The 27936-nt window shown below is 42.1% G+C and overlaps 2 protein-coding genes across 2 annotated transcripts in view; one reads left to right on the top strand and one right to left on the bottom strand.

The window, feature by feature from the left end:
- The first annotated feature begins 8 nt into the window (after positions 1-8).
- Positions 9-2986, top strand: LOC5515667 (DEP domain-containing protein 1B). The gene is made up of 3 exons (XM_001635737.3): positions 9-787; positions 1254-1902; positions 2281-2986. The coding sequence occupies exons 1-3, from the start codon at positions 120-122 to the stop codon at positions 2614-2616; spliced, it is 1653 nt and encodes a 550-aa protein (XP_001635787.2). The 5' UTR covers positions 9-119; the 3' UTR covers positions 2617-2986.
- An 811-nt stretch (positions 2987-3797) lies between these two features.
- Positions 3798-27936, bottom strand: part of LOC116619961 (ubiquitin carboxyl-terminal hydrolase 47) — a 45188-nt gene continuing 21049 nt past the window's right edge. The window contains exons 19-38 of the mRNA XM_048723072.1: positions 20577-20656; positions 20369-20420; positions 20059-20138; positions 19213-19381; positions 18303-18407; positions 17970-18068; positions 17572-17680; positions 17044-17159; positions 16509-16628; positions 13207-13342; positions 9469-9531; positions 8766-8941; positions 8185-8265; positions 7794-7912; positions 7351-7469; positions 6680-6810; positions 6462-6509; positions 5932-6062; positions 5257-5328; positions 3798-4582 (exon numbers count right to left, since the gene is read on the bottom strand). Coding sequence (XP_048579029.1) covers positions 4492-4582; positions 5257-5328; positions 5932-6062; positions 6462-6509; positions 6680-6810; positions 7351-7469; positions 7794-7912; positions 8185-8265; positions 8766-8941; positions 9469-9531; positions 13207-13342; positions 16509-16628; positions 17044-17159; positions 17572-17680; positions 17970-18068; positions 18303-18407; positions 19213-19381; positions 20059-20138; positions 20369-20420; positions 20577-20656 — 2097 coding nt within the window. The 3' untranslated portion in view covers positions 3798-4491. The remainder of the gene's footprint in view (positions 4583-5256; positions 5329-5931; positions 6063-6461; positions 6510-6679; positions 6811-7350; positions 7470-7793; positions 7913-8184; positions 8266-8765; positions 8942-9468; positions 9532-13206; positions 13343-16508; positions 16629-17043; positions 17160-17571; positions 17681-17969; positions 18069-18302; positions 18408-19212; positions 19382-20058; positions 20139-20368; positions 20421-20576; positions 20657-27936) is intronic.

Genomic DNA, 27936 nt, shown 5'->3' with positions numbered 1-27936 from the left:
TCATACCCAGTCCCTACTCCAATGAGCCAAAACGGAAAATGGCGGTTGCTTCAAACATTTGTTGATCTTCTGATACTGAATGTCATCACTCAAATTTAGATGTTCTTAAGTCGTACAATATGCCAATGGAATCTGCTCAGAGAAACAGTGCGTGCTCCGAGCCGTTTAAAGCAACAAAAATCTGGAATACTTTAGTGGATCATTTGAAGATTCGTTTAGAACCCCGAAGACGAAGATGGAAACTCCAAATTTACGAGGAATGTTTTCGAGGTTGCGATGTTATGGAAGAGCTTCAGAACATCTTATTCGATCACCCGGAACTTACTAGCGATCCATCAAGAGTCCATGTAAAATCTCTGTGCCAGTTTCTCCTGGAGAATCGAGTTATCGAATGTGTATGTGAAGATCTGAAGCGAGAACCGTTTGAAAATGGAAGGCTCTATCGATTTGTAAATTCCTCGTCGAGTTCCAACAGCGACACAATATCTTCAGTTCTAAGCGTCGAGAAGTCGGACAGAAAAAAGAAGCGTCGTAGTTTCGATGGATGGGGATTGCATTCTAAGTCTGTTCGAAGGAAATCTTACCATGGTTTTAGATCTCGAGATAAAATGGTCGCTTCTGCTGTGAAAGACGATGCAGAAAAAGAAAATGACGAACAGCAAGCAGAGCTCGACGATAAAAGGAAGAGAAGGCTTAGTTTCGGAGGCAAGGATAATCTCGGCTTCTTGAGCCCATGGCAAAGGACACCAAAGAGGAGCAAGCAACAAGATACAGAAGAGTTAGAAACGTAAGATTGAGACACACTTGTGGCTGGAGAAGTTTAGGGGTTTTGGCTAAATATGAGGAAGAACTCTAAAGAGGGCTATTATTGAAGTAAATTGCATTGCAGTTAATTTTAACCAAATTTGTTGTTTCCCGTCTGGGAATTGCACAAGTCCATAATATGCTGTTTGCAGTCAAATTGCTTTTGACTCGATATTGAAAACATGAAAGCCATCAGTTGGTTGAGATAGTTGATTAACTACAAGCAATTCCCGAACAAAACAAGGATTTTGGATTTGCGAAGATCGGGCAACATTGTATTCAGCTATAACATCTTTTGGCCTGTTTTGCTTTAGAAAGATGATACCAGATATACACATTTTTCTAGTTCAACACTCACTATTAATTAGACATAACAAAAAAAAAAAACAAAGAGAGTTTTTTTTTTCAAATATTGCTTTTAAAAACATTTTGCTTTCTTTGTCCATTAGGCACCAAGAAACACCTACCACCACCAAGATTGATGTGTCTGGAGCTAGCTTCAAGGAGGTCTGGTTTGAGGTTACTCTTTCAAACCTTCTTAAACTTCTAGACATTTCCTTTCTTGAACCAATTCTACAGCCAGCGTCAATGAAAACCTCTCTCTCAGCTACAGTTTACAATTACTCATATAATGAACTTAAGGATTCATTAACAAACAGCGACAAGACTGGTGGTCGTAGAGGACAGGACATTATCTGGCAAAAAGCTGCCCTGGATTGCTTTAGTGCACAAAGTCAGTTCCCTCTTCCACGGGGGGATTGTGGGTTTCAGAATATTACAAACCTGACTGAAGCAGAAATTTCAAATGCACTTGCGGAATTCTATGGCTCCCTCAGCGATACCCTGATCCCCGGTGGCTTCATGGAGCTAGTTTCTGGTATTATTGGTTTACTGGAATGTAACAGAAGTGTTGCTGCTAAAGCGCTACAGCTATTGATGGTGCTGGTTCCATCTGATCAAAGAGAGCATCTAAAGAGATTACTTAACTTCATGGAAAAGACGTTAACCTGTCGACCTGGGAGATCCAAGCGGACACGCATGAGGTTTATCTGTAGGAATTTCATCAGCGGCATATTGCCTGGTAAACTATCAGAGCAGGTAATATAACATTTTTATCACAAATATAAGAACCCCGTTAATAAGAACACCAAATGGGACCTAGAAACCTTGTTTACATAGTGTCCTTGTAACACTTTACCTCAGTAAATGTTTTGGGTGTACCTCATTAAATGTTTCCATTTGGACAGTTAAGTTTAGAAATTAAAAATAGTGAAGGGATACAATTTATTTCAGCAGGGTTTATCAAGGTTAAATTACACTAGTTTTCATGGGCTACACACTATTTTAGCCTGGAAATCTCTTTATTTAGGAAAAGTGTTTACAATCTGTCACAATGTGTTACAATCTGTGTTTATAATCTATCACAAATATATGTGCTTTAAATTGATCTCATAGTGTCATAATTTTATTTTACAGCAAGCAACTAGCAATCTGATCCGGCTTCTGATCACTGATCATAATCAAATCTGCACTGTCCCGCTTGAACTCAGTAATGAAGTAAAACGGCAAGTCCAGTCCATTCAACAAGGGGAATCTGAGCCCATAATTTCTCGCTCATCATGTCAGAGGATAACCCCTTTGGAGTACAAGCATGAAGGTAGAGTAGCTACTCAAGAAGGAGTACGTCATCTTATGAATCTTGTCATTGACGACTTGAGCTTGAATCTACGCACCAAGGAACACAAGCTAGCACAGTTCAGGAAGCACCATGTTGATGTATTCAGTCAGGAATTCCCTTCTGGCATTTTATAATTAAAGGCTCCCACAGGGTTTAAAAAGCTGTGCCAGGGTTCAAAATAGTGGCCGGCTGCCAGCAATAGGCCGCTGTTGTCTGGTCTTTTCCAGATCTTTTTTCTATATCTCCTACTCATATTTTTAGTATGCAGGCTTTTTTTCACCAAAATCCACAAAGCTGGCATGTACTACATATAATTCCCATTTGCTGTTACCTGGTGACACAAAGTTTTCTGTAAATATCACTTTTTAAATGTGCACCAATTACTGAGTTTTATATTTTGTGTCAAATTGAGTGAAGACCAGCCAATGGTGGAAAAACAACACCATGCAACTGACAGCTAGTAACACAAACAATCAATAAAAAATATAATTGCTTTTGTCAAAATGTGATGCTTAATGCTCCCCCCCCCCATTTCTTTTCTACCCTCTTGCCAGTGGTGAGTGGTGTGGTAAAAGTTTAACCTATATGTACCCTGAACCCCGTAAACCATAGAAAGGATGGACGTAGTACTTTGCTGGGCAGGCACGTAGCCAGGGGGGACAAACCCCCCCCCCCCCACCCGACTTGAAGGCCCGCTCAGTAAACAAAAAAATATATGTTTGGCTTATGACTTTAAAAACATCTTTTTATAATGATAGTCTTTATTATTATCTCTATATGTTTAAAAGCACTCTTTTAATAACATTTTAAATACAAGATTGAATTTATTTGAAGTATTGATTGCCTGATGCAATAAGGCAAGGAGAGGGGTATACCGGAAATTTGGTCCGCTCAAATGGAAAAAACTAACCAACCCGCTCAAAATCCTGGCTACAGGCCTGCAGGGACTATTTTTATGAGATTTACTACAAAAAGAATGGTACTAAATGGTTTCCAAATGCTGGCAGCTATGCGAGTGTGTGACCCAAAAATAACTTGAGGGGGAGGGGTGTTATCGTACGAGTGGTGATTGTTACTAGCTATGTATGCACCTCTTTTAAATAAGGTTACACTCGGAGAATCAGTGTGTCATAACCCGCAGTGCTTCACGGGCATCAAATAAGTAATAAAAGAAGCACAAATAAAAACAAACACACTTGTTTATGTACCATTTATATGTTACATTTATCACTGAGGGTTACGATGCATTGATTTACGGGTGCAACCTTAATTGAAATACTAGGTGCATAAGCTAGGATTGACCACAACACTTCAGTGATAGCACAATATTTTATTGACGTTCAAATCATTACGTCCTATTTTAAGAATATTTTACAGCAAATTGGCAGTTTCCCTAATATGAAATGCAAATAAAGATAATGTACAAATGCTATAAAAATAGTATAATACACTAAAATGCTAGATAATCACTTGTATTGAGCAAAACGTTATAAAGTGGGACAGGAGGCGAAAAAAATTAAACCAAGAAATCTTTGAGTTCCTGATACTGAAACGAAAAGGATAGTTCCTATCATTGCACCAAAGAATTCATGTGTCATAGCTCGTGTTGTATATTGGGAACCAAATTCAAACTAAAAAAAAAGGTTAATGGCTTAAAGAGCCTAAAGGGATGCATGCGGAACCTGTGATATTCTAAATCGTTAGAGTATTTACTTACTGATTTGTGGGACCCTGGTGAAGTAAATTGGGCCTAAACCAAATACCTATTGCATAGAGTCAGATATAGAGGTTTGGCCACATTGAGTGCATGTACACAAAATACTATCATCAAATATTCACGGGTAAAGCTGCCTTCACAGAGGTGAATAAATAATACTGGGACGTATTTGATAGAAAATAGTTTCTCCAGCCTTTAGTGGTTTTGTTCCATCCATGTATATTTTGAGAGGAAGTGTTGTCATTCGGCTCGGATTTTCTTCCATTTGCTTATATTTTGAGAGATAATGTTGTCATAATGACTTGGGTTTTGTTCCATCCGTGTATATCTTGAGTGCCCTTTCCTTGTATGAGTAACTAGGTTTCATTGGTGTTGTGCTGGATCTAAAAGGGAGTGAACAATATACTTGTAAGAATGTCTTTTCCTATTTTCACCGCACTATTTTGTGGTTAAATTTTAAAGGTGATTGACAATAATAATAATAAGAAGAAGAATAGAATTTTCCTTTGCAGATATTTGTGGGAATATAAAAAAATAAGATCTCTCTTTTCTAAGTTCTGAAAACAAGGCAGAGTACTTCCCATTCATTCATATACGCCCAGTGGAAAAACTGTTATATTTCCCTAATTTGGTGTCACAAACTTTTGACTTTAAAACTCTAGTTTAGTTCATTGTCAAAAGAATTTGATACCTGAGAATGCGTCCTACAAACATTCCGACGTTTGACAGCACTTTAAATTGACATGTTACTTCGACCAATCATATGGCGACGCCGCCACTCAAACATTGTCACGCTAAATCCCAAAATAGCTCAAAATGTGTTTTCCATGTCTCGCCACAACAGAAAATTACCACTCATCAAATCCCACTTTTCTTTTACCTAACAACATTCAAAGCTCGCCTTGACAGCATGCTGGCGAAAGAATGAGGTGAGGTGTGATGGGAGACTTTGGAAAAGGTGCAAGTGATAGGGTGGGGTAAGGATGCATTCTGGAGGCCCTGTGTGCCACAAGACATGAGAATGACTGGTAAAAGGTATCATTTTTCTGAAACATACTTTGTTGAGTCTTTCTTTGATAATTCTTTTTTCTTTTCTTCAGATAATTCCATAACTGACTCAGTCTTATCTCTGAAAAACAACAATTATTTCAACACATTTCTTTCAAATCAACATAAAATTTAATGCTGTTAACAATCTCCGATTATTTTTAACGGAAAACGCGAAAAATATTTGAAAAAAATATTGAAATAGTGTGTCTATTTTAGGTTTCCATCGGACCTCCGGAAGTGAACTGGTGACAATGCGGCTTTAAAGTAAAGAGAAAGGGGAAAAATCATTGTCAATTTCAACTTCAACTGCAAGCATATCACATTATTTGGAAATTACTGCAATATTAAATATTTTTCAAACTCTCATCAAAATGCCATATTTTGCTACTTTTTGATTGGTCAGACAAAACCTTGTGGAGGCGTGATGTTATTAGTGGAAAGGATTTCAGTGATGGCAAATGAAAATGCTTCAAGGATTTTTAATGATGATAAAACCAGAAGGTTAAATAGCCATTGGAAATCTATGGCAAGCATTCATAGAATATCTAGAGATTGGCAAACACCCAAATATGGTATGTAATGTCCTAACAAGAAGATATGATTCTTATGTTGCTGAAAGTCAGACTCTTGAATCCATACTCTGGTCAACACAATGCCTGTGGGGATTGAGCCAAAGACTTACCGGTAAAAAATGACTGCTCCATCATCACATATGTACAGCGGTGTATTTCCTAGACTTTCTACATCCGGGTTCCATTCCAAGCCTTCTTGGACTTCTAGGACTGGAATGCAGCAAGGATAGGGTCCACGGCCCTGAAAGGTAAGCAGCATTTCTTAGAACACGGCACTGAAAAGCTTTGGGTGTTTCTCAGAACTCAGTACCGAATCAATGTTTCTGAGAACACAGTACTGAGTATTTCCTGCAATGTTAAAACTGAGTACTGAGTGGAAAGTGTTTCTAAAATCCTATGCTGGGAGCTGCAGGGCTTTAAGAACGTAGTTCTGCAAAGAATGTGATGTTACAGTAAGAAAATGAACAGAAGATAAACTAATGACAATTAAAAACATATATGTTTCTAGAAGTCTCTAAAAATTACTTAAAATTTTCTAATGTTTTTTTAAAGTTACTTTAAAGTTTTTGCTTTGTTTTGCAGTACTGATTCTGGGAAACACTTTATAAGCATTTATGTCAAAAGACGAAACATACTTTACCTTTGCAAAGTCTATACAGTCCACAGGAATGTTGCTGAGTTTACAAATCTATCAAGAAAAATACAGAAAATCACGAAATTTAAGTGACATATAATATTGCACCAATAAGGAATATTGCATATATGATAGTTGGTTATGGGAGTGCGGCGTAATAGAGTATTCATGGTATATTAGTACTGGACATAATGTATTGTTTAATGGCTTTCTCACCCACTCACCTCCGTCTTGAGCTCGCTTACTGAGCTGTCACTCAACACTAGCTCATGTAGTGGACCAAGCTTGAGAATGGATGGTTGCCAGTGACAGACGTACACAGATCTCTGCAGTGTTGTCGACATAGGCTCAGGACCTGTCAATCAAACAGTGTGGTTATGTATTGGCTCTAGCTCCTCAACAAACACTTTAATATTCAATCAATGTAATTTTGACTAGTTTGGGGCTCTTTAGAAAAATGTTCAGCCACAATATTGCTCCATTGACTTTTCTAAAGCCTACCACTAACTAGAAGATTTTGCAATCACATTGGAAAAATTAGACGTCTAGATATCAGCGAATTTACTTCTGTGGCAGCAGACTGACCTGGAGATTTCCAGCCAACAACTGAAATTCATTTGTACGAGTGAACAAAATCGCCTAGTGTGTCTTATACTGCAATCACACCAGCACTTAAACCAGATCAAAGGTGGTTTATATAAACTGGTTTAAATCTCCCAAGAGTGAACAGAACCAAGAACAAAACTGAATACACTGTGCTGTACATGTTACTAAGTGATCATTTAGCTAGTAAGAATTCAACACAATAAGAAACTTGGCAAGTTAAAAAAGAAAAACCCTGTGTGATATTTTGTTTTCCTAGGGCAGTAGTCAAGGGACCCTTCTCCATTCTTACCCGGTAGCTTCTCGACAAACACTTCAAAGTTTGCATAGATAGCAATGTCTTCGTCAAACACCTGGGTGTCAAGGAAGATAGTGCTAGGGTTTTTCCACGTTTTCTTGCGCAGACGCAAACTAGATAAAAAAGAGAATGCAGGTTTGAGATAGTCCATCAGAAATTGGGGAGAGGGGAAGGGAGGCAAGCAAACTAGACAAATAAGGAAGTAAGGTTAGGGACAATCCATCAGATATTCGGAGAAGGGGAGGCAGACGCAATCTAGTCAGAGGAGAGGTACGTTTGGGTACAAGCTATCAGGTGAGTAGCAAGGAGTTTCTTTGAAGGGAAGATATCAGCCAAAGGTGATGAATCGCTCGCTCCCTATGGGTCTGTTTATTACAAACCCCTTATTTGAGATAAGTGAAATAGTAAGGCCATTCCATCAACTGTGTATAACTTACTGATCAACAGGGCAGTTAAAGCCATATCTCTGCTGTAATTCCGGATGCAGTAGCTCCTTGCATTCACGGACACTCATCCCTTTGTGCACAATCCAATCAAACACGTATCTAAATGGCTCCTTCAGTAGATAAAAAGAGAGACTGTCCATTAGTGGAGCATTCACTGTGCTGTAGTTAAGCGTGATGCTGGTGACATAACAACATATTCACAACATGTTTTTTCCTAATATGTTGTTATGCCTGCTCTATGTCATTGTTATGTTGTTATGTCTTGGATAAACATAGAAACCATTAAGAACCATAAAGCAAACATAATGCACCCATTGCATCAGTTTGAACATTGTGTGTAACAGCAATTCCATGCTTTTACAAACTGGCTGATTTACTTTACCTCAGGGTCCTCGCAACTTAACATAAACACTTTTATCTGGCATTCCCCTTTCCTCAAGGCTCGCCCATATTTCACTAGAACCTGAAAAATTAAAAAGTATAACATGTAAATTGTGATCTAGCTGTTGCGTTACGACCTCATGTTTACTCAGCATTACTTGAGGTCTTGTTGGCAAATTGTAAAAGGTCTACAGAGTGTCAAGTGACCGCAATCCACTCAAATATAGCATATTGTTATGGACATATTTCACTTTTCATCCTCAGTACTTTTGGCAGGTAGTTGTATGATTATATGGCTTATTGTGACAGCCTCTGTCAGTCCCCATTTTGTCATCCTAGCAAAGTACAAAGTGTGAAAAAGCATCCATTTCCATTGGTGGATTTGGGGAAATGTGTTATTTTCGATTGACTTTGGGATGTTTTTAGATAGGTTATTTCGAGAAGTTAACACATTATGTGCCTCCAATATTAAATGAAAACAATAACAAAGGTGTGGCTGACAAGGGCGCTTTAAAAACAATGAATAGGGAAGTAATCTGATATTATTAAAAGTCTCTTAACCAAAGTAGAAACCACTTGTACCTTAGTGTCATCCATAAATGCTGAAAGGGTATCCTGGAGTCTGGTGTTCTCGATTTCCTGGTTATTGCAATACACCCTGTAGATCCTGAAGAGTTCAGAGGGGCATTCGACAAGTGGCTCAAGCTTCTTCTTAAGACCGGCCAGCGTCTCACGCTTGTCTATCAACAATTCTACCTCTGAAAGAGCAATCCACATCAATGTTTACAGAAAGGACAGTTTCAAAGCTTTCTTCCTGTTTGTTTCTATCAGTTCACTTATTCGTGTCGCAACTCTATTATTTCGCGTTGGAAGCTAACATGAAGAAAGCTCTGCTAACAGGGCAGGCTTAAAGGTCCAATTCTAAAGAAGGAATTTTAAGTACCAATGCCAGCTGGGATGAAATACCTAAGAGAAAATGGAATGCTAAATGGGTAAACAAACCCCACCTCCTCCTCAAAATCATGGCTATGGGCCTGCAGGGTACCATAAGAAAGGTTGAGTCAGAGTAGATTTGTATATATGGCCAAGGTATAAAATAACATAAATAATAATACAAACGCATATGAAGGTCTTAAAAAAATCAAGCACAACAAAAAATCCTTTCAAATTTTTAATTGCTCGCCTTGGGAATGGTTCAGAGCATATAAGAAGTTTGGCTGAATTCTCATCTTAAAAAAATAACGAAAAATACAATACCAATACACATATCAAAAGCTGTTTATACCTTTATGTTTAGAAGTAGGTGATTCCTTCGGTTCTTCAAATATGTACCTTGATGTCTGAGTATCTGTAGATGAATATTTGGCATAAACATCTACAACACAGCATCATTACAAAAACAGTAACCACAACCACACCACTACAAACGACAATGACAAAGAAGGGACAAAGAAGGTGTATTACTAGGTGACTAGAAGCAAGCATGTAAAATTATCTATTACCTGTATGCTTGTTGGTCGGACTACACAGGGTGAATAGAAGCAATCATGTATATTTAGCTCTAACCTGTTGGCTTCTTGATCGAATTATGCAGGGTGACTAGAAGCATGCATGTTTAAATATCTATTACCTGTTGGCTTGCTGGTCGAATTATGCAGGGTGACTAGAAGCATAAATGTATATTTATCCATTACCTGTTGGCTTGCTGGTTGGATTATGCAGGGTGGCTAGAAGCATAAATGTATATATATCCATTACCTGTTGGCTTGCTGGTCTAATTATGCAGGGTGACTAGAAGCATAAATGTATATATATCCATTACCTGTTGGCTTGCTGGTCAAATTATGCAGGGTGACTAGAAGCATAAATGTATATATATCCATTACCTGTTGGCTTGCTGGTTGGATTATGCAGGGTGACTAGAAGCATAAATGTATATATATCCATTACCTGTTGGCTTGCTGGTCTAATTATGCAGGGTGACTAGAAGCATAAATGTATATATATCCATTACCTGTTGGCTTGCTGGTCTAATTATGCAGGGTGACTAGAAGCATAAATGTATATATATCCATTACCTGTTGGCTTGCTGGTCGGATTATGCAGGGTGACTAGAAGCATAAATGTATATATATCCATTACCTGTTGGCTTGCTGGTCAAATTATGCAGGGTGACTAGAAGCATAAATGTATATATATCCATTACCTGTTGGCTTGCTGGTCGGATTATGCAGGGTGACTAGAAGCATAAATGTATATATATCCATTACCTGTTGGCTTGCTGGTCTAATTATGCAGGGTGACTAGAAGCATAAATGTATATATATCCATTACCTGTTGGCTTGCTGGTCAAATTATGCAGGGTGACTAGAAGCATAAATGTATATTTATCCATTACCTGTTGGCTTGCTGGTTGGATTATGCAGGGTGACTAGAAGCATAAATGTATATATATCCATTACCTGTTGGCTTGCTGGTCAAATTATGCAGGGTGATTAGAAGCATAAATGTATATTTATCCATTACCTGTTGGCTTGCTGGTCGGATTATGCAGGGTGACTAGAAGCATAAATGTATATAATATCCATTACCTGTTGGCTTGCTGGTCTAATTATGCAGGGTGACTAGAAGCATAAATGTATATAATATCCATTACCTGTTGGCTTGCTGGTCAAATTATGCAGGGTGACTAGAAGCATAAATGTATATTTATCCATTACCTGTTGGCTTGCTGGTTGGATTATGCAGGGTGACTAGAAGCATAAATGTATATATATCCATTACCTGTTGGCTTGCTGGTCAAATTATGCAGGGTGACTAGAAGCATAAATGTATATTTATCCATTACCCGTTGGCTTGCTGGTCTAATTATGCAGGGTGACTAGAAGCATAAATGTATATTTATCCATTACCTGTTGGCTTGCTGGTCGGATTATGCAGGGTGACTAGAAGCATAAATGTATATTTATCCATTACCTGTTGGCTTGCTGGTCGGATTATGCAGGGTGACTAGAAGCATAAATGTATATTTATCCATTACCTGTTGGCTTGCTGGTCGAATTATGCAGGGTGACTAGAAGCATAAATGTATATTTATCCATTACCTGTTGGCTTGCTGGTCGGATTATGCAGGGTGACTAGAAGCATAAATGTATATTTATCCATTACCTGTTGGCTTGCTGGTCGAATTATGCAGGGTGACTAGAAGCATAAATGTATATATATCCATTACCTGTTGGCTTGCTGGTCGGATTATGCAGGGTGACTAGAAGCATAAATGTATATTTATCCATTACCTGTTGGCTTGCTGGTCGGATTATGCAGGGTGACTAGAAGCATAAATGTATATTTATCCATTACCTGTTGGCTTGCTGGTCGAATTATGCAGGGTGACTAGAAGCATAAATGTATATATATCCATTACCTGTTGGCTTGCTGGTCGGATTATGCAGGGTGACTAGAAGCATAAATGTATATATATCCATTACCCGTTGGCTTGCTGGTCGGATTAGGCAGGGTGACTAGAAGCATAAATGTATATTTATCCATTACCTGTTGGCTTGCTGGTCGAATTATGCAGGGTGACTAGAAGCATAAATGTATATTTATCCATTACCCGTTGGCTTGCTGGTCTAATTATGCAGGGTGACTAGAAGCATAAATGTATATATATCCATTACCTGTTGGCTTGCTGGTCTAATTATGCAGGGTGACTAGAAGCATAAATGTATATATATCCATTACCTGTTGGCTTGCTGGTCGGATTATGCAGGGTGACTAGAAGCATAAATGTATATTTATCCATTACCTGTTGGCTTGCTGGTCGAATTATGCAGGGTGACTAGAAGCATAAATGTATATATATCCATTACCTGTTGGCTTGCTGGTCGGATTATGCAGGGTGACTAGAAGCATAAATGTATTTATCAAATTACCTGTTGGCTTGCTGGTCGGATTATGCAGGGTGACTAGAAGCATAAATGTATATTTATCCATTACCTGTTGGCTTGCTGGTCGGATTATGCAGGGTGACTAGAAGCATAAATGTATATTTATCCATTACCTGTTGGCTTGCTGGTCGGATTATGCAGGGTGACTAGAAGCATAAATGTTTAAATATCTATTACCTGTTGGCTTGCTGGTCAAATTATGCAGGGTGACTAGAAGCATAAATGTATATTTATCCATTACCTGTTGGCTTGCTGGTCAAATTATGCAGGGTGACTAGAAGCATAAATGTATATATATCCATTACCTGTTGGCTTGCTGGTCAAATTATGCAGGGTGACTAGAAGCATAAATGTATATTTATCCATTACCTGTTGGCTTGCTGGTCGGATTATGCAGGGTGACTAGAAGCATAAATGTATATTTATCCATTACCTGTTGGCTTGCTGGTCGGATTATGCAGGGTGACTAGAAGCATAAATGTATATTTATCCATTACCTGTTGGCTTGCTGGTCGGATTATGCAGGGTGACTAGAAGCATAAATGTATATTTATCCATTACCTGTTGGCTTGCTGGTCGGATTATGCAGGGTGACTAGAAGCATAAATGTATATTTATCCATTACCTGTTGGCTTGCTGGTCGGATTATGCAGGGTGACTAGAAGCATAAATGTATATTTATCCATTACCCGTTGGCTTGCTGGTCGGATTATGCAGGGTGACTAGAAGCATAAATGTATATATATCCATTACCTGTTGGCTTGCTGGTCGGATTATGCAGGGTGACTAGAAGCATAAATGTATATATATCCATTACCCGTTGGCTTGCTGGTCGGATTAGGCAGGGTGACTAGAAGCATAAATGTATATATATCCATTACCTGTTGGCTTGCTGGTCAAATTATGCAGGGTGACTAGAAGCATAAATGTATATATATCCATTACCTGTTGGCTTGCTGGTCGAATTATGCAGGGTGACTAGAAGCATAAATGTATATATATCCATTACCTGTTGGCTTGCTGGTTGGATTATGCAGGGTGACTAGAAGCATAAATGTATATTTATCCATTACCTGTTGGCTTGCTGGTCGGGTTAGGCAGGGTGACCAGAAGTCTGATTGTGTGTTGATAGGAGTCAAGCACTTTGTATAATTGAGACTCTGTGAATGGCAGCTGCTTGTCTTCAGATCCGGAGCATTCTACAAACATCTGAAGAAAACAAACAGTCAATGCAGACTTGTGAGAAAACTTACTATCACCTTGAAAGGTGGCAAAAATGGAAGGGAACAGGGAGGCTGGGTAAGCAAGAAAAGGTGGGTGTGGGGGTGAGGCAGGGTAATGCAAGGAAAGGTGGGGCTGGGGGTGATGCAGGGTAATGCAAGCAAAGGTGGGGCTGGGGGTGATGCAGGGTAATGCAAGGAAAGGTGGGGTGGGGGTGAGGCAGGGTAATGCAAGGAAAGGTGGGGGTGGGGGCGAGGTAGGGTAATGCAAGAAAAGGTGGGGGTGGGGGTGAGGCAGGGTAATGCAAGAAAAGGTGGGTGTGGGGTGAGACAGGGTAATGCAAGGAAAGGTGGGGTGTGGCAGGTTAATGCAAGGAAAGGTGGGGGTGGGGGTGATGCAGGGTAATGCAAGAAAAGGTGGGGGTGGGGTGAGACAGGGTAATGCAAGGAAAGGTGGGGTGTGGCAGGTTAATGCAAGGAAAGGTGGGGGTGGGGGTGAGGTAGGGTAATGCAAGAAAAGGTGGGGGTGGGGGTGATGCAGGGTAATGCAAGAAAAGGTGGGTGTGGGGTGAGACAGGGTAATGCAAGGAAAGGTGGGGTGTGGCAGGTTAATGCAAGGAAAGGTGGGGGTGGGGGTGAGGTAGGGTAATGCAAGAAAAGGTGGGGGTGGGGGTGAGGTAGGGTAATGCAAGAAAAGGTGGGGGTGGAGGTGATGCAGGTTAATGCAAGGAAAGGTGGGGGTGGGGGTGATGCAGGGTAATGCAAGGAAAGGTGGGGGTGGGGGTGAGGTAGGGTAATGCAAGAAAAGGTGCGGGTGGGGGTGTGGGTGAGGCAGGGTAATAAAAAGAAAGGTGGGGGTGGGGTGAGGCAGGGTAATGCAAGGAAAGGTGGGGGTGGGGTGAGGCAGGGTAATGCAAGGAAAGGTGGGGGTGGGAGTGAGGTAGGGTAATGCAAGGAAAGGTGGGGGTGAGGCAGGGTAATGCAAGGAAAGGTGGGGGTGGGGGTGAGGCAGGGTAATGCAAGGAAAGGTGGGGGTGGGGGTGAGGCAGGGTAATGCAAGGAAAGGTGGGGGCGTGGTGGTGAGGCAGGGTAATGCAAGGAAAGGTGGGTGTGGGGGTGATGCAGGGTAATGCAAGGAAAGGTGGGGGTGGGGTGAGGTAGGGTAATGCAAGGAAAGGTGGGGGCGTGGGGGTGATGCAGGGTAATGCAAGGAAAGGTGGGGTGTGGCAGGGTAATGCAGGGAAAGGTGGGGTGTGGCAGCGTAATGCAAGAAAAGGTGGGGGTGGGGGTGAGGCAGGGTAATGCAAGGAAAGGTGGGGGTGGGGGTGAGGCAGGGTAATGCAAGGAAAGGTGGGGGTGGGGGTGAGGCTAGGTAAGCAAGGATAGGTGAGGGTGGGGGTGAGGCAGGATAATGCAAGGAAAGGTGGGTGTGGGGGTGAGGCAGGGTAATGCAAGGAAAGGTGGGGGTGGGGTGAGGTAGGGTAATGCAAGAAAAGGTGGGGGTGGGGTGAGACAGGGTAATGCAAGGAAAGGTGGGGTGTGGCAGGTTAATGCAAGGAAAGGTGGGGGTGGGGTGAGGCAGGGTAATGCAAGGAAAGGTGGGGGTGGGAGTGAGGTAGGGTAATGCAAGGAAAGGTGGGGGTGAGGCAGGGTAATGCAAGGAAAGGTGGGGTGTGGCAGGGTAATGCAAGGAAAGGTGGGGGTGGGGTGAGGCAGGGTAATGCAAGGAAAGGTGGGGGTGGGGTGAGGCAGGGTAATGCAAGGAAAGGTGGGGGTGGGAGTGAGGCAGGGTAATGCAAGGAAAGGTGGGGGCGTGGGGGTGAGGCAGGGTAATGCAAGGAAAGGTGGGTGTGGGGGTGATGCAGGGTAATGCAAGGAAAGGTGGGGGTGGGGTGAGGTAGGGTAATGCAAGGAAAGGTGGGGGCGTGGGGGTGATGCAGGGTAATGCAAGGAAAGGTGGGGTGTGGCAGGGTAATGCAAGAAAAGGTGGGGGTGGGGGTGAGGTAGGGTAATGCAAGGAAAGGTGGGGGTGGGGGTGAGGCAGGGTAATGCAAGGAAAGGTGGGGGCGTGGGGGTGAGGCAGGGTAATGCAAGGAAAGGTGGGTGTGGGGGTGATGCAGGGTAATGCAAGGAAAGGTGGGGGTGGGGTGAGGTAGGGTAATGCAAGGAAAGGTGGGGGCGTGGGGGTGATGCAAGGAAAGGTGGGGGTGGGGGTGAGGTAGGGTAATGCAAGAAAAGGTGGGGGTGGGGGTGAGGTAGGGTAATGCAAGAAAAGGTGGGTGTGGGGGTGATGCAGGGTAATGCAAGGAAAGGTGGGGGTGGGGTGAGGTAGGGTAATGCAAGGAAAGGTGGGGGCGTGGGGGTGAGGCAGGGTAATGCAAGGAAAGGTGGGGTGTGGCAGCGTAATGCAAGAAAAGGTGGGGGTGGGGGTGAGGCTGGGTAAGCAAGGATAGGTGAGGGTGGGGGTGAGGCAGGATAATGCAAGGAAAGGTGGGTGTGGGGGTGAGGCAGGGTAATGCAAGGAAAGGTGGGGGTGGGGTGAGGTAGGGTAATGCAAGAAAAGGTGGGGGTGGGGGGGAGGCAGGGTAATACAAGAAAAGGTGGGGTTGGGGGTGAGGCAGGGTAATGCAAGGAAAGGTGGGGGTGGGGGTGATGCAGGGTAATGCAAGGAAAGGTGGGTTTGGGGGTGAGGCAGGGTAATGCAAGAAAAGGTGGGCGTGGGATGAGGTAGGGTAATGCAAGAAAAGGTGGGGGTTGGGGTGAGGTAGGGTAATGCAAGAAAAGGTGGGGGTGGGGGGAGGCAGTGTAATGCAAGGAAAGGTGGGGGTGGGGGTGAGGCAGGGTAATGCAAGGAAAGGTGGGGGCGTGGGGGTGAGGCAGGGTAATGCAAGGAAAGGTGGGTGTGGGGGTGATGCAGGGTAATGCAAGGAAAGGTGGGGGCGTGGGGGGGTGTAGGGTAATGCAAGGAAAGGTGGGGGCGTGAGGGTGATGCAGGGTAATGCAAGGAAAGGTGGGGGTGGAGGTAAGGAAGGGTAAGGCAAAAAAGGTGGGGGTAGGGATGGGGCAGGGTAATGCAAGAAAAGGTGGGGGTGGCGGTGAGGCAGTGTAATGCAAGAAAAGGAAGGGGTGGGGTTAAGGAAGGGTAAGACAAGAACCTTAGCTGCTTTAAAGAACCCAAGGTCTTTCAGTGCTTTATCTGGCATTTCTAGAAGCTTCAACTCGCGTTGACCAACTTCAGTGACAAGCCTCATATGCTCTGCAGGTTGATGAAGTTTCTGCAAAAAAAGATGAAAGTCATGTAAATATTGTTGGTAAGTAGTGCTCAGAGCTAGGAAAATATGTCATATCAGTTGGTCTCATGGGGTAGCAGCAGAGCACAGCAGTTGTTCATAGATCACAATAAAAGCATTGATTTGCGAATTGAGCTGTGTTTATAGTATCATCACATGGTATTCTTAATTTTATTTTGTGGAGAATCTTTTTTAAAAAAAAATATGAGTGGTTTAGGGCATTAAAGGATACAATGGGTTAAGTAACAGGTAGCCAAAGCTCACCTGGCAGACCAAAAATAAGGAAAAAATGCCTTACTGCTCTTCTTTGCTTAACATAGTGTACAGATTTGTCAGAGCAATCCAGGCACTGTTCGCCACAGGTCTTAATAAAGTATGTAATGCAGCAGGGTTATATTACCTCATGAAGAATCCGTTTGATGTCATTGATGGTCTCATCAGGGCATCCCCTGACCGTGAGAGCAGGCGACACCTGTCCTGTTACAAGGTCCACCTTATGAACTTTTATGGTTGTGCCTGACAAATGGACCAAACGAATGGTTTCAAACATGGTTTCATTAAAAAGCAAAAAAAAATATGCACTGAAGGTCCACCTTTTGAACCTTTATGGTTGTGTCTGGAAAAAGGACCAAACTAATGGTTTAAAAAAAGGATCATTATAAAGCAGAAAAAATATGCACTGAAGGTCCATACAAGATCCACCTTATAAACTTTGATGGTTGTGCCTGGAAAAAGGACCAAACTAACGGTTTCAAAGTTGGCTTCATTATAAAGCAAAAAATATGGACTCAAGGCATATTCACGATACTGAAAATATATTGGAAGTGCCAAAGGGTGGTAGGACACTTTATGGTATATAAGTAGAAAAAAAAATACAAAAGTACAAGGATAATGGAGAGAAAACCTAGCACAAATGACATTAGCTTACCTCCAGGCTTATATGGGAGGAAAGATTCGTTTGGCTGTCTCGTTTCGAGGAGGAGCTCAAACATATAAGAAGACTTGACGCCTCCAAGTAATTCACCCATGGAGGTATTCTGAGTACAAGATAAAAAATTAATTTAGTTGGCTTCAAGAGTGGCATGATAGCTGAGTGGTGAGGGCTTTGCTTTTCCTTTATGTGCAAGGTTGGATTTTTGTGGCGAAAAAAGCCTGCGCCACAAATTATAAAAGGGAAATACAGAAAAAAAAAGAAACGGCAAAGACCAGAAAACAGCCGGCCACTTTTTTTAACCCTATAAATTGTGATAAACAAATTAACAAAGTTAGTCAAATATGGGGGAAGTAGAATTTTGCATATTTGATACAGATATTCTTTACTCTTACCTCATCCCCATCGTAGGATTTCTCAATTGAATCATAATACTCATCATACTTGACTAGACGACATTGGTTCGCCGGGTACACCAGCTCTACACCAAATAACTGAGGAATATCAATGAAACCTTTGTCAATTTTGTTGATCTGACTTGGTACAGTACATGTGTAACTAAGCCCCTTTCAGGCTATCCATCATACAGCAGTGTTTTGGGATTTAAAATTCTTGATTTCAAAATCTATTTGCAGCCAGCATTTTGTGCTTGGGTCTACTGGCAAAGACATTGTATGTAAATTGTCAAGAATTACTACACGTCCGAGAATTATCAAAGCAGCAATCACCTCCCTGGCCATATCTGTAGCCTCTGTCAAAGTCTTGTCCATGTGAACTTCAAGTTTTCTTTCCAAGACTTTTCTTAGAACAGGGTTATAGAAGAACACCTTGATCTGTGAGGATGTAAGGAAGTAATGTCTGATTAGTCAATTACACCATATATCACATAAAAGAAGCCAATTTAGAAAGAAAAGATCACATAAAACAAGCAAGAAAGATAGTACCCTTCTCCCAGAACTTTGCATGTCTAATTAAGGTGGCCCACATCTAAGAACTGTTATTGTATAAATTGATCATAACAGTTTTCTAATTGACTTAATTTATAACAAGATCAGCTCAACAAATTATTGATATTTCAACTAAGGAAACCCAGCATTTTAGAAGGATCTCACATTTTTCTTTGTACTGGGATTAATTTTTTTCAAACTTTAATCTTCAATCAAACTCAATTATTCTGGAATCTGTTTCAATTTAACCTAGCATTACAATGAAAACTCAGAATTTATGGTATTTCTTCATAAGTATTTGAAAGAATTAGAGATTGCACAAATATTGATTGCATGGGAGTGCTTTGAAGATGGATGAAGTTCGTTTGTGCATCCAAATAACATGAAGTCTACCAAACCCAATGCAAATCCTTGTAATAAGGATTTTTCTCTTCCTACCAATTCCCTTCATATACTACTCATTTCATACTAGCCTGAGTATCAAGTGATTTTATTTCTCTAAAGCTGGTTCCGGGTCTAGATACTTCACTGGAAACAGAAAAGGGCTTTTTAGTCAGCCTAGCTTTATTCTGGTACTCAAACATTTTTTTATCCTTACAACGCAACAGCCTTCCTCTCAGAGACTTGCCCATACTTCTCAGTTTGTTCAGGTGCCATATTGTGAGTTTTATGCTATCCCCTCTTGACTTACCTTACAAGTGCACCTGTCTTCCTCCCGACGTCTTCTTTCAGCCTCTTCCTGCTCCTGCATTCTCTTCATGTGGCGTTTAATGTGTGATGGTACCTCAGACATGCTAAGAAACTTGCTGTTTCTGCTTGGCAACACTTGCCGGTACATCAACATGTACGCATTTGTTGAACTAAATAAAGATGCAAATTACACCATATGTACTGTACATAAAGAAAGATTCATCTCAGGTTCATCCAGGGGCATTAATAAGAAGAATATATCGGTTGGGAAAGGGCAATCACTAGCTAGATTATATTTTGTGGGGACTCAGTTAAATCCTTTTCTACAGCCAACTGCCAATTTCAAAGCCAACTGCCAGACAAATATTTTAGGGACATCCCATCCTCTCAGGACAGAAACAAAAGAAATCTTCAGAAACACAAACTTCTTAATAAAGCCCTTTCGCAATATTTTAATATCATCACAAGTTTGACATTTCTAATTTGCAGTCCATACACATCCACACAGAGAAATTATTCGCCAATGCAGTGAGCACAAGATTTCCTCGGTGTGTCCATGTTAAGGTTTGTTCATGTTTCATGTATTACTTGATGTATATCTTTAGTGATTTCTGTTTTATGGTGCTGACCTATGGACGCTAAGCTCGTAAGGGACCTAATGTCCTACTTTTCTGCCTTCTTTGGGTAAAATCCCGTAAACATAAAAAAAATTAACACAAGCACCACTAATGAAGGTTTTCTATTATTCTTCAACTTGTTTAAATTTTTCTTGGAAGTTAGATTTACTATCAGAAGCCAGTCGTACGCAAAAATACAAAACAATCATGCTATCAATCCCTGAATTTACCTTGAGTATAATGAGGAATAATAACCCCTTGGGCCATACTCGGATCCTCCAAATGTTCGCTCAATCTCATCATCACCAACCTTCAAAACATGGAATATTTTATCTCAGTGGTGTGCTACTGTAGATAAGTAAATGAAATAAGATGTATATGATGGGATAAGTAAATGTGATAAGAAGAATTGCAAAACATCTAGAGGATGATCAATGAAGTTAGCCCTGTTTGCAGAGTGAAAGAAAATTCTTAAGGCTGGAACTACTCTAAGATACTGGGCCACTTGTTATTCCAACAGATCACAAGGATTTTTTTTACCTGAGTGACATTCTGATCATTAAAGCAATACCACTGATTATCAGCAAATGACCTGAAGATAAAAAAAACAATACCATGTTAACAATGACTTTTATCACAAGAGGGTAACATGTACTTGGTCAGTCAAGTGGGACTTTGCAGGTAATGCTGGCTTGCACAGGGCTTGATATAGTTTCTACCCTATAATCTGGTTTTAAACACAACTTACTTAATGTAGGCGTAGTAATGACCACCGCTCGCACTTCCTGAGTGAATCATGATAGAGAATAGCTCGTAGACATAAGGGCCCTATGGATTACAAAATAACCGTCAACATGATACACTAGTAGCCCTACCTAAGGGCTCATAGACACAAAGGCCCTAGGGATAACACAATAACCCTCAACATGATACACTAGTAGCCCTACCTAAGGGCTCGTTGACACAAAGGCCTTAGGGATTACACAATAACCATCAACATGATACACTAGTAGCCCTACCTAAGGGCTCGTAGACATAAAGGCCCTAGGGGTAACACAATAACCCTCAACATGATACACTAGTAGCCCTACCTAAGGGATCATAGACATAAGGGCCTAGGGATAACACAATAACTGTCAACATGATACACTAGTAGCCCTACCTAAGGGCTCATAGACACAAAGGCCCTAGGGATTACACAATAACCCTCAACATGATACACTAGTAGCCCTATCTAAGGGCTCATAGACACAAAGGCCCTAGGGATAACACAATAATCCTCAACATGATACACTAGTAGCCCTATCTAAGGGCTCATAGACACAAAGGCCCTAGGGATAACACAATAACCCTCAACATGATACACTAGTAGCCCTACCTAAGGGCTCATAGACATAAAGGCCCTAGGGATAACACAATAACCCACAACATGATACACTAGTAGCCCTACCTAAGGGCTCATAGACATAAAGGCCGTAGGGGTTACACAATAACCGTCAACATGATACACTAGTAGCCCTACCTAAGGGCTCGTAGACACAAAGGCCCTAGAGATAACACAATAACCGTCAACATGATACACTAGTAGCCCTACCTAAGGGCTCATAGACACAAAGGCCCTAGGGATAAAACAATAACCCACAACATGATACACTAGTAGCCCTACCTAAGGGCTCATAGACACAAAGGCCCTAGGGATAACACAATAACCATCAACATGAAAAACACTAGTAGCTTTACCTAAGGGCTCATAGACACAAAGGCCCTAGGGATAACACAATAACCCTCAACATGATACACTAGTAGCCCTACCTAAGGGCTCATAGACACAAAGGCCCTAGGGATAAAACAATAACCCACAACATGATACACTAGTAGCCCTACCTAAGGGCTCATAGACACAAAGGCCCTAGGGATAACACAATAACCATCAACATGAAAAACACTAGTAGCTTTACCTAAGGGCTCATAGACACAAAGGCCCTAGGGATAACACAATAACCGTCAACATGATACACTAGTAGCCCTACCTAAGGGCTCATAGACACAAAGGCCCTAGGGATTACACAATAACCGTCAACATGATACACTAGTAGCCCTACCTAAGGGCTCATAGACACAAAGGCCCTAGGGATAACACAATAACCCTCAACATGATACACTAGTAGCCCTACCTAAGGGCTCGTTGACACAAAGGCCTTAGGGATTACACAATAACCATCAACATGATACACTAGTAGCCCTACCTAAGGGCTCGTAGACATAAAGGCCCTAGGGGTAACACAATAACCCTCAACATGATACACTAGTAGCCCTACCTAAGGGATCATAGACATAAGGGCCTAGGGATAACACAATAACTGTCAACATGATACACTAGTAGCCCTACCTAAGGGCTCATAGACACAAAGGCCCTAGGGATTACACAATAACCCTCAACATGATACACTAGTAGCCCTATCTAAGGGCTCATAGACACAAAGGCCCTAGGGATAACACAATAATCCTCAACATGATACACTAGTAGCCCTATCTAAGGGCTCATAGACACAAAGGCCCTAGGGATAACACAATAACCCTCAACATGATACACTAGTAGCCCTACCTAAGGGCTCATAGACATAAAGGCCCTAGGGATAACACAATAACCCACAACATGATACACTAGTAGCCCTACCTAAGGGCTCATAGACATAAAGGCCGTAGGGGTTACACAATAACCGTCAACATGATACACTAGTAGCCCTACCTAAGGGCTCGTAGACACAAAGGCCCTAGAGATAACACAATAACCGTCAACATGATACACTAGTAGCCCTACCTAAGGGCTCATAGACACAAAGGCCCTAGGGATAAAACAATAACCCACAACATGATACACTAGTAGCCCTACCTAAGGGCTCATAGACACAAAGGCCCTAGGGATAACACAATAACCATCAACATGAAAAACACTAGTAGCTTTACCTAAGGGCTCATAGACACAAAGGCCCTAGGGATAACACAATAACCCTCAACATGATACACTAGTAGCCCTACCTAAGGGCTCATAGACACAAAGGCCCTAGGGATAAAACAATAACCCACAACATGATACACTAGTAGCCCTACCTAAGGGCTCATAGACACAAAGGCCCTAGGGATAACACAATAACCATCAACATGAAAAACACTAGTAGCTTTACCTAAGGGCTCATAGACACAAAGGCCCTAGGGATAACACAATAACCGTCAACATGATACACTAGTAGCCCTACCTAAGGGCTCATAGACACAAAGGCCCTAGGGATTACACAATAACCGTCAACATGATACACTAGTAGCCCTACCTAAGGGCTCATAGACACAAAGGCCCTAGGGATAACACAATAACCGTCAACATGATACACTAGTAGCCCTACCTAAGGGCTCATAGACACAAAGGCCCTAGGGATAACACAATAACCATCAACATGATACACTAGTAGCCCTACCTAAGGGCTCATAGACATAAGGGCCTAGGGATAACACAATAACTGTCAACATGATACACTAGTAGCCGTACCTAAGGGCTCATAGACACAAAGGCCTTAGGGATAACACAATAACCCTCAACATGATACACTAGTAGCCCTAACTAAGGGCTCATAGACACAAAGGCCCTAGGGATAACACAATAACCCTCAACATGATACACTAGTAGCCCTACCTAAGGGCTCATAGACACAAAGGCCCTAGGGATAACACAATAACCGTCAACATGATACACTAGTAGCCCTACCTAAGGGCTCATAGACACAAAGGCCCTAGGGATAACACAATAACCCTCAACATGATACACTAGTAGCCCTACCTAAGGGCTCGTTGACACAAAGGCCTTAGGGATTACACAATAACCATCAACATGATACACTAGTAGCCCTACCTAAGGGCTCGTAGACATAAAGGCCCTAGGGGTAACACAATAACCCTCAACATGATACACTAGTAGCCCTACCTAAGGGATCATAGACATAAGGGCCTAGGGATAACACAATAACTGTCAACATGATACACTAGTAGCCCTACCTAAGGGCTCATAGACACAAAGGCCCTAGGGATTACACAATAACCCTCAACATGATACACTAGTAGCCCTATCTAAGGGCTCATAGACACAAAGGCCCTAGGGATAACACAATAATCCTCAACATGATACACTAGTAGCCCTATCTAAGGGCTCATAGACACAAAGGCCCTAGGGATAACACAATAACCCTCAACATGATACACTAGTAGCCCTACCTAAGGGCTCATAGACATAAAGGCCCTAGGGATAACACAATAACCCACAACATGATACACTAGTAGCCCTACCTAAGGGCTCATAGACATAAAGGCCGTAGGGGTTACACAATAACCGTCAACATGATACACTAGTAGCCCTACCTAAGGGCTCGTAGACACAAAGGCCCTAGAGATAACACAATAACCGTCAACATGATACACTAGTAGCCCTACCTAAGGGCTCATAGACACAAAGGCCCTAGGGATAAAACAATAACCCACAACATGATACACTAGTAGCCCTACCTAAGGGCTCATAGACACAAAGGCCCTAGGGATAACACAATAACCATCAACATGAAAAACACTAGTAGCTTTACCTAAGGGCTCATAGACACAAAGGCCCTAGGGATAACACAATAACCCTCAACATGATACACTAGTAGCCCTACCTAAGGGCTCATAGACACAAAGGCCCTAGGGATAAAACAATAACCCACAACATGATACACTAGTAGCCCTACCTAAGGGCTCATAGACACAAAGGCCCTAGGGATAACACAATAACCATCAACATGAAAAACACTAGTAGCTTTACCTAAGGGCTCATAGACACAAAGGCCCTAGGGATAACACAATAACCGTCAACATGATACACTAGTAGCCCTACCTAAGGGCTCATAGACACAAAGGCCCTAGGGATTACACAATAACCGTCAACATGATACACTAGTAGCCCTACCTAAGGGCTCATAGACACAAAGGCCCTAGGGATAACACAATAACCGTCAACATGATACACTAGTAGCCCTACCTAAGGGCTCATAGACACAAAGGCCCTAGGGATAACACAATAACCATCAACATGATACACTAGTAGCCCTACCTAAGGGCTCATAGACATAAGGGCCTAGGGATAACACAATAACTGTCAACATGATACACTAGTAGCCGTACCTAAGGGCTCATAGACACAAAGGCCTTAGGGATAACACAATAACCCTCAACATGATACACTAGTAGCCCTACCTAAGGGCTCATAGACACAAAGGCCCTAGGGATAACACAATAACCGTCAACATGATACACTAGTAGCCCTACCTAAGGGCTCATAGACACAAAGGCCCTAGGGATAACACAATAACCATCAACATGATACACTAGTAGCCCTACCTAAGGGCTCATAGACATAAGGGCCTAGGGATAACACAATAACTGTCAACATGATACACTAGTAGCCGTACCTAAGGGCTCATAGACACAAAGGCCCTAGGGATAAAACAATAACCGTCAACATGATACACTAGTAGCCCTACCTAAGGGATCATAGACATAAGGGCCCTAGGGATAACACAATAACCCACAACATGATACACTAGTAGCCCTACCTAAGGGCTCATAGACATAAGGGCCTAGGGATAACACAATAACCCTCAACATGATACACTAGTAGCCCTACCTAAGGGCTCATAGACATAAGGGCCTAGGGATAACACAATAACTGTCAATATGATACACTAGTAGCCCTACCTAAGGGCTCATAGACACAAAGGCCCTAGGGATAACACAATAACCCTCAACATGATACACTAGTAGCCCTATCTAAGGGCTCATAGACATAAAGGCCCTAGGGATAACACAATAACCCACAACATGATACACTAGTAGCCCTACCTAAGGGCACATAGACATAAAGGCCGTAGGGGTTACACAATAACCGTCAACATGATACACTAGTAGCCCTACCTAAGGGCTCGTAGACACAAAGGCCCTAGAGATAACACAATAACCGTCAACATGATACACTAGTAGCCCTACCTAAAGGCTCATAGACACAAAGGCCCTAGGGATAAAACAATAACCGTCAACATGATACACTAGTAGCCCTACCTAAGGGCTCATAGACACAAAGGCCCTAGGGATAACACAATAACCCTCAACATGATACACTAGTAGCCCTACCTAAGGGCTCATAGACACAAAGGCCCTAGGGATAAAACAATAACCCACAACATGATACACTAGTAGCCCTACCTAAGGGCTCATAGACACAAAGGCCCTAGGGATAACACAATAACCATCAACATGAAAAACACTAGTAGCTTTACCTAAGGGCTCATAGACACAAAGGCCCTAGGGATAACACAATAACCCTCAACATGATACACTAGTAGCCCTACTTAAGGGCTCATAGACACAAAGGCCCTAGGGATAACACAATAACCCTCAACATGATACACTAGTAGCCCTACCTAAGGGCTCATAGACATAAGGGCCCTAGGGATAACACGATAACCCTCAACATGATACACTAGTAGCCCTACCTAAGGGCTCATAGACACAAAGGCCCTAGGGATAACACAATAACCCTCAACATGATACACTAGTAGCCCTACCTAAGGGCTCATAGACACAAAGGCCCTAGGGATTACACAATAACCGTCAACATGATACACTAGTAGCCCTACCTAAGGGCTCATAGACATAAAGGCCTTAGGGATAACACAATAACCCTCAACATGATACACTAGTAGCCCTATCTAAGGGCTCATAGACATGAGGGCCCTAGGGATAACACAATAACCGTCAACATGATACACTAGTAGCCCTACCTAAGGGCTCATAGACATAAAGGCCCTAGGGATAACACAATAACCGTCAACATGATACATTAGTAGCCCTACCTAAGGGCTCATAGACACAAAGGCCCTAGGGATAACACAATAACCCTCAACATGATACACTAGTAGCCCTACCTAAGGGCTCATAGACACAAAGGCCCTAGGGATAACACAATAACCCTCAACATGATACATTAGTAGCCCTACCTAAGGGCTCATAGACACAAAGGCCCTAGGGATAACACAATAACCGTCAACATGATACACTAGTAGCCCTACCTAAGGGCTCATAGACACAAAGGCCCTAGGGATAACACAATAACCCTCAACATGATACACTAGTAGCCCTACCTAAGGGCTCATAGACACAAAGGCCCTAGGGATAACACAATAACCGTCAACATGATACACTAGTAGCCCTACCTAAGGGCTCATAGACACAAAGGCCCTAGGGATAACACAATAACCCTCAACATTATATTCTAATAGCCCTGCCAACTTAGAGCTCATAGAAATAAGGGCGCAGGGGATTACACAATAACCCTTAACATGATACACTAGTAGCCCTACCTAAGGGCTCATAGACATAAAGGCCCTAGGGATAACACAATAACCCTCAACATGATACACTAGTAGGCCTACCTAAGAGCTCATAGACATAAAGGCCCTAGGGATTACACAATAACCGTCAACATGATACACTAGTAGCCCTACCTAAGGGCTCGTAGACACAAAGGCCCTAGGGATAACACAATAACCCACAACATGATACACTAGTAGCCCTACCTAAGGGCTCATAGACATAAGGCCCTAGGGATAACACAATAACCGTCAACATGATACACTAGTAGCCCTATCTAAGGGTTCATAGACATAAAGGCCCTAGGGATAACACAATAACCATCAACATGATACACTAGTAGCCCTACCTAAGGGCTCGTAGACACAAAGGCCCTAGGGATGACACAATAACCCACAACATGATGCACTAGTTGCCCTACCTAAGGGCTCATAGACATAAGGCCCTAGGGATAACACAATAACCATCAACATGATACACTAGTAGCCCTACCTAAGGGCTCATAGACACAAAGGCCCTAGGGATAACACAATAACCCTCAACATGATACACTAGTAGCCCTACCTAAGGGCTCATAGACACAAAGGCCCTAGGGATAACACAATAACCCACAACATGATACACTAGTAGCCCTACCTAAGGGCTCATAGACACAAAGGCCC

This window comes from Nematostella vectensis, chromosome 15 (genome assembly GCF_932526225.1).
Source record: "Nematostella vectensis chromosome 15, jaNemVect1.1, whole genome shotgun sequence".
NCBI lineage: Eukaryota > Metazoa > Cnidaria > Anthozoa > Actiniaria > Edwardsiidae > Nematostella > Nematostella vectensis.
Note: the sequence above shows the minus strand (reverse complement) of the source record. Positions and strands in the feature narration are given on the sequence as shown.